The sequence below is a fragment of the Lissotriton helveticus genome, chromosome 7 (assembly GCF_964261635.1).
Source record: "Lissotriton helveticus chromosome 7, aLisHel1.1, whole genome shotgun sequence".
Taxonomy (NCBI): domain Eukaryota; kingdom Metazoa; phylum Chordata; class Amphibia; order Caudata; family Salamandridae; genus Lissotriton; species Lissotriton helveticus.
In genome coordinates this window covers 627,245,292-627,252,504 of record NC_136068.1, presented here as the reverse complement: position 1 = coordinate 627,252,504, position 7,213 = coordinate 627,245,292, and the positions used below count along the sequence as shown (strand labels likewise).

Genomic DNA, 7,213 nt, shown 5'->3' with positions numbered 1-7,213 from the left:
CATACACCAACACTATCCAGAAGAATAAACTCACCTCTTCAGTGAGCAACTTATGCATCACCAATAAGAAATCCAACCTCTTTCCTCGTTATTTTTTGACAAATCACTGTCATTATCAGGTACAACACTCTGTTGCTTCTTAGACCAGTTTGCGAGGTTTAAATCCCAATAAATATGTTTTATGATGTGTGGGAGCTTCTCTGCATTGCCCCAGTTTGATTTAACCATGCTTGAGGGAGAACCAAAGACGAAAAGACAAGCAAATCAAACCTTTATTAGAATGTATGCCAGTTCTCACCATTATCAGTGCACGACACAATGTAAACAAAAAATATAAACTGGTGAACCCCTAAATCCCTAACGTCTGGAATCAAGAATCCCACTGAAGGACAGCCTGGAGTAAAGAAACTGTGCACCCAATAACACAAATAACATGACCAGGTTGCATCCTTCACCCAAAGCTGCATGAGATTTGTGGCTCTGTGGACAACTGGTATGACAACTGTCCCCAGCAGCGAGTCTTGAGAAAGATCCATCATGATGAGGTAGGTGCTTCCTCAGTTTAATACTGGGCTTTTGGAAGGTTCTTGGAACTCTAGCTCAGTTACCTGGTTTTTGCTGCGGTATGGGTTGGGGTTCTTGGATGCTTGAGGAAATCTCTAATTTCCTCAATGTGATGAGCGTGCTACATCTCATGTTCCCTGTATTTTACTCCTTCAGCTCATCTTGAATCATGAACCTTCTGGGGGATTGTGGGTAAAGACCCAGGCCCTTTAAGTGTCGTGTTCCTTATAGACTTCGTGCTGAGGACTATCAGGATTCTCCTAGAGGGGCTGTGAATCCATTAGATGTTAAGCAGCTCATTATTTGACATAAAATCCTTGGACCATGTGTTCTCCCTCACATCTCATGGAAAGTGTGAATCATCTGGTTTTTCGTTCTCAGCCACTGCGTTTCCCAATCTGAGACGTTTGCATCCATCTCTCCTGTTCAACTTACCTTGGGTAATTTGCCTTTTAGGGTTAGGACTCCCCTACAGGTGTAGGGGGTATACATGTCATTATTTCGTGGACTTAAATGTTCCATGCTTTAGCTTGGGTACTCTGGGATTTCCCGAGCCATGGGTTCGCGCTCTATTAAACCTAGGAGACTGAGTGCCACTTCCCGTCTATTTCTTGGGACTGATTAATAGGCACAGAGTCATATATGCTCTCGGAATCAATATTAGATCTCCACAAGCCATGTCTAATTCTAGGAATTTGGTGCAGATGCCTAGAGTTATAGGCCCTGTGTGACGTTAGCTTTAAATTTAGTGGCTTCTAGGTGGAAGTTCCTTAACAAACTGGGCTTGTCTAGGGCCACGAGAATCGAGGTACTTTCACACCTGAATCACCAATATATATCTGAATCCACAATGTCTTGGGCCCTAAAGTGGACACTGCCCTTTTATCAGACTGTGTGTTAATGCAGCTAAAGCAGTCAACAGGAAAACAATCACAATAGAGGAAAGTTGGATGACACAGGAAAATGGAAATAAAAATAAAGGAGAGCGGGAACAGACATGAGAGCACGTAAGGGTAAGGTAGGGATTCACAATTCAGAAAGGGAAAGCTTAAGTTAGTTGAGAAACGTGTGCCAGAAGAAGGGATGGTGGGTGGAAGTAGCAGGAAACAGGCAGATATACGATAATATACAGTACTCTTTCATCCCAGCATGCCTTCAGTCCACGTGGGGCAATGGTTCCACAACCTTTCCTAGTACACCAATATATCCCCAGCTGATCTCTCCTGGTCCTCAAATGTGGCAAAGAGCCCTCTCTCCTCGTCGTCCTCCGCAGCCAGTGTCAACAGGATAGCCTGAGGAACGTTCTGGAACAGCGCAGCTCTGTTCTGCTGTTCTCCCTTCTTCACCCAGTGGCCATAAATGCGGAAGGCACAGGCATCAATCAGTTTGCGCACCCCCTTTATAGCATATGGCTCTCTCATCAAGATCTCCTTGGTCAGCGGGCGCACCTTCCGGTAGTTGGAGTAAATGCGGATGGAGGCAAGAACTGTCCAAATAGCAACCTACAGAGAGAGAGGAATGGAGAATTAAAGAAACCTGGAACGTGGAAAACGAGCCATTGGAACCAGTCATTCAGAGGAGGAAGAGAGACCGCAATGGTGGAGATAAAAAATATGAGCCTAGAGACAGCGGTGAAACAGGGAAGAGAAAACAAGGTAGAGTTGTGTGATCCAGGAGACCAGAGAAGGAAGAGGAAGGACAGATTGAAAATTTCTGTAAAATGACAAAAGAGAATACAGTCCTTATCCTAGCTGTAAGTGATGAATCCAAGAAAGATGCTGTTAGTGCTATCCGGACAACTTCTAGACGTTTCAAAAAGCGCAGGGTAAGATTAGATGCATTCTCTCCCGGGTCTGCTGCTTGAAGTGATCAGAATGTAACACACAAAGCCCCAAAGCAAAAGTCAACTGGTAGGTAGACAATATATTCCAAATAGATCACCACCGACATCTAACTGGTACAATAACCTGGACCGCAATGGCTGATTAGGGAGTAAAATACAAACTCACACGCAAAGAAATACCAGAGGGCACCACACTCTACCCCTATACAACGACAAGCTTAAAACATTTTAAAAAAATAACCAGGAGGAGTAATATTTAAAGTAGAAAGGACCTACAGTGCAAGCTACCCACGTGTATGATGGGAAGGTCACTCTCTAGAGGAAACTGTCAGAGAACAGGTGTAATGTCTCATACTATAGATGATTACACAACAGGTCTCCCTACCATCCTGGTAGCTCTCACACTACTCTCAGCATTTGCGACTCTAACTAGAAAGCCACTTTAGAAGCCTCTCTCCTCCTACAAACAACCATGAAGTAGCTGTGATACAAGGCTGAGCAGCTCAGGAAGTTACTACCCACCAGCGATTCTCTGCTCTATCTTAAGGTCCAGCAGAGAAAGAGAAAAGATCAAGGGAGAAAAAGTGACAATAGGGGTATTAACTTACAATCATAAGCAACAGACACGGTTACTTCAACTAGTCCTGGGTTGGGTCACGCTACTATGTACTCTCGGCCAGATTTTCTTCTGAGCCAAATATGCCACTGCCTAACATCACTTCTTGTGCACCATACCAAATGGGTGCCCCAATGTGGTAATCGGGAATATTGGTCTTGGCTACAAAGATATAGGACTGGCCCCACCGGCCCCAACACCCAATGGCGAAAAGCTGTTTGACACTGTAGCAAATACTTAGCAACTACTAGACACTGTAACACTTTTACATTTGTGTGCTAGCTTTAAAAGGAAATAAGAGTTATTTGAGTCAGGTGACCAGAGAATGGGAGAAGTGGATAGCACTGTCACTGGGCAGTTATGCGACTAGACAGTGGTAGGATACACAGTGGTCATTGAGCAGAGGGGATTATGAGGGGAGGGGGGAACAATACCATGGTGGGATAAAGGCAATTGTGTTGTATCTGGCAAGGGGGAAAGAGGAGTGTACGGGATGGGAAAACGGGAAATGCTCTTGGGTGAACGGGAAAAGATCTCCTGTTGGGGCAGATTGGAAGAACGCATTAGTTTGCCCACCCCCCCAAAAAAAAGGGTCTAAGCCTTCTGGTTGTAAATAGAGTGGTATGGCTCGGCAGTAGATTAGTGAGAAGCAGAGCTCCCTGGTTGGGGAAGAGGGAAGAGAACGAGTGCTCCAGTGCTAAAAGGAGTAGGGGTGCCTTGGCACAAGGAAGCCCCTGGAAGGTGGAGTGAAAGACTGCTCCTGTTTAGATGGGAGTGGGGGGGGGGGTCTTATGAAGGAGGTTAAGAACACTCATTTATATCAAGGAATGCAGAGGCACTCTAGTTGGGACGGGTGGGAATAGGTTATAGCCAGTGCAGGCGGCAGTGATGAGGCTCAGGCAGAAGTAACAACGTAGTGCTGTGAACAGTGATCAAATAAAGGTGATGTCAAGGATGCACCGTAACTCTACACTCACCCGGAACTTGCGGTAGGGACTGAAGTGCCGCACCTCTTCCCGTTCATAGCTCTGGAAGAAGGAGTGCTGCAGAGCCTGGTCTGCTGTCAGGCGCTCATCAGGGTCCACCACCAGGAGGCGCGAGATCTAGGAGAGAGACAAGAGATTGAGAGAAGAGGAGACAAGAGAGAAAAGGGAAGAAGGCAGAGAGGAGGGCAGGTAATGAATAGCGAGCATAGATATGTAATGGAGATGGAGTGATTGATAAGGGCGAAAGAGACGAAAGGGTAGAAGAGTTGGAAAATTGTGTAATCAGAGAGGCACAGGAAAAGGGTAAGTGTTAGAAACTGGGTAATTAATTGAGGAGGGTAAGTATGTATCTCAAGTAATAAGTACAACCCTGGTCAGGGTGAACCCTCAATGCCACTAATTAACCTAAGCTCAACCCCTTTGTAGCTACTGGGCTCAGGGACTTAACTTAAAAGGCAATGTATAAAGCATTTAAGCAGTACTATAAACCAGTAATAAAGTCAAAATGCAAAACAATAACAATCTCAAAACAAATTAGAAAAATAAAGTACCATTTAATAAACAAAATTACACCAAAATACCATTTATTAAGGAGAACCGGAGATATGAAGGTTTTAAAGTTTTCTGTAGAGACAGCACCAAGAAGCATAATTGCCAATGATAGTAAATGGTTTTGGTAGAACAGGATTCAGGTGCATCTTCATGCTGACTGACGGAGCAAGGGCCGGATACACTAACCAAGTTCATCCAGTTTAGGAGGGTACCTTCTAACTTTAGTCCCTAAGTCCCAATCCACCACAGGAGTACATTTCCAATGTCCCCCAAGACCTCAGGAGAGGCACTTAGAGAATCCTATCTGGCAGAGGACACAGCAGGGTCTATTCTGGGTCCAATTACCACTGGTCAGCTGTGTAGTTGCAAGAAAAGGCATATTGTAGCTATAATAGGTCAGCCTTTTGACCCCTGGGGTTCATTTTCTTCTCTTGGCTGCAAAAGGGAGAAAAGGACCAGTCTTCTAGATTCTTCTCAGGTCTCAGACAGCAGCTGATGTTATCCAATCTTCCTCGGGTCCGAGATTGTTCTACAGTGAATGCCTAGAGATGCCGGCTATATGCCAGGCACAAGCTTGTGGATGGAATGACCCCTGGGGATGCCCTAACCAATGGGGTAAAGGATCCCAGGGTTAACCCTAGCCACATTTGGCATTTTCAACCTGTCGAAGTCTTCAGCCACATAAATGTGGGCTCAGAGCGCAGGGTGTGTGTGTGTGATAGGAGTGTACTATGGTAACACTAGTGACCTTCCACATCTAACACTAAAAAACAGTATTAGGTAGTGCCTGTACCCCTAACAAACTCCGAGACAGATGTCTGGTAGGACAAAGCTGAACATTCAGCAATCAGACAGTGGATACACACAAATTGTTTAGTTATTCTGTTTCCCTTCTTTGAAGTGCGATATACTGATTCCCTCCTTTGAAGTACACTCACAATCACTGGTCTGGAAGCAAGATGGCGGTGTGACGACGCCACGGAGAGGATGTTCCCGCTGTGAACCCTCGACCCTCGAGCTCTTAAACGATTGAAATGCCGAGTATGCTCCTGTGATATTTATGGCCTGATTTCCGAAGTCTGGAAGTTTTGGTTGCTGAGGGAGGAAAAATAACGAACTTCAAAAGCGCCGAGAGGTGCCTCGTTAGCACTACAAAATGTTTTTTTTCACATCGATGTCTAACATTACCAACCGCCAGGAACTGTAAAGCTACAAAGTTACCGGAGCGGCAAGCGGGAGCTTGCTTACTTTCCGTACCTTGCCGTTGGCTGTGGCTTTGGTCTCTGGAGCTCGATACTCGTTGCTCTGCTTGGGCTCGGGCTCGAGATTGGAAGCGCGCTTTGGAGGGCTGAGAGAAAGTCGGCGGCCGCTGAGACAGACTGCTGAGAGGAGGAGTCGGCAAGCCAGCAAGCGCTTGGAGCACCCACGCAGGCAAGGGTGTCAGAGGCGGAGGCAGACACTCTTCCATTGACTCGAAGCCGATAAGCACTGGCTTAGAGAGTCGAGATGCCGAATTAGAGAGACTGCCTCAATTGATCAACTTCACCAGGTAAAGCACGGAGGGGGGGTTTCTGATTCTCCGAGGTGCTTTGCTTGCTGTGCCTGAGGTGTTTAGCCTGAGCTGCCGGTAATACTAAAGTGACTGTGCCGGAGCTAGGAATCGGTTACGAGGTTCAAGGCTTGCCCAATCTTGCTTGTTTGGGCGTTGTGGGGAGAAGGCATACCGAGCTATTGTCCTTTGACGCTGTTACGGCAGTATAGTACAGCAATCATTGACTCAAACAACAACGCTATCAACTTTATTAACTACGCTATTAGGGAAAAACAGGCATATTGCGCTGATGGCACCCAAAAACGTCAAGAGCAAATTAACTAAAGGCACTCCCATGAAAAATGGAGTGGACGAGGGGAATTCACCAATTTTTAAACCGATTTCACCAGCAGTGGTAGCAAGGATGCCCCGCCACACAGATAGGCAACCTGATAAGCAACAAGCTATTCAACTTTATCCAGATACACTCATCAAAACTAGCTCTATTACAGCAGCTACTAAAAACAAAGACAAAGAAAAAGACAAGGACAAAGACAAGGACAAGGACAAAGGAAAAGACAAAATCGAAGTAGCAGGAATATCCGCCAATAAATCTGATAAATCTATTGATAATTTAGTCAAAGAAGGTAAAGTGATGTCAGACTTGGTGGGTAGGAGTGCTACGTACAAGGCGGACAAGCTGAGTAAGGCAGAACATAACGAGAATACGGTGGTGGAGGCCCATATTACAGATGCTACTACTAAACCTGGCCTACAGCCTGTTCAATCTCCTGTTCAATCTCCTCAGTCCTTACCGGGTTTAGATCTGACTACAATTGATGAAAGAAAAGATAATCTTTTTGATGGTGCTGATGGAAATGATGGCACCGATAATGAGATGTTCTTGAAGGTTAATTCTGACGATGCGGAATATGAGGAGCTAGTTGAAGGAGGTGATACCAGGGGGGAGAAGACATACGCGAGGACATAGACCATAGCTCTGTGCCATTAAAGGCTAACAGATCCTCAGCCCTCAAAAAAGGGGAAAGGCAAAAAATAAAACTAAGAAAGGGGGGAGAAATATGATCCCTGCAGCCTTATTAAACACATTAATACCAACC

The 7,213-nt window shown here is 45.5% G+C and overlaps 1 protein-coding gene across 1 annotated transcript in view; it reads right to left on the bottom strand.

Annotated features, from left to right (window-relative positions):
* Positions 1-254: 254 nt before the first annotated feature.
* The window catches only part of PHKG2 (phosphorylase kinase catalytic subunit gamma 2), a 100,654-nt gene continuing 93,695 nt past the window's right edge, over positions 255-7,213 (bottom strand). The window contains exons 9-10 of the mRNA XM_078652852.1: positions 4,001-4,126; positions 255-2,066 (exon numbers count right to left, since the gene is read on the bottom strand). Coding sequence (XP_078508978.1) covers positions 1,755-2,066; positions 4,001-4,126 — 438 coding nt within the window. The 3' untranslated portion in view covers positions 255-1,754. The remainder of the gene's footprint in view (positions 2,067-4,000; positions 4,127-7,213) is intronic.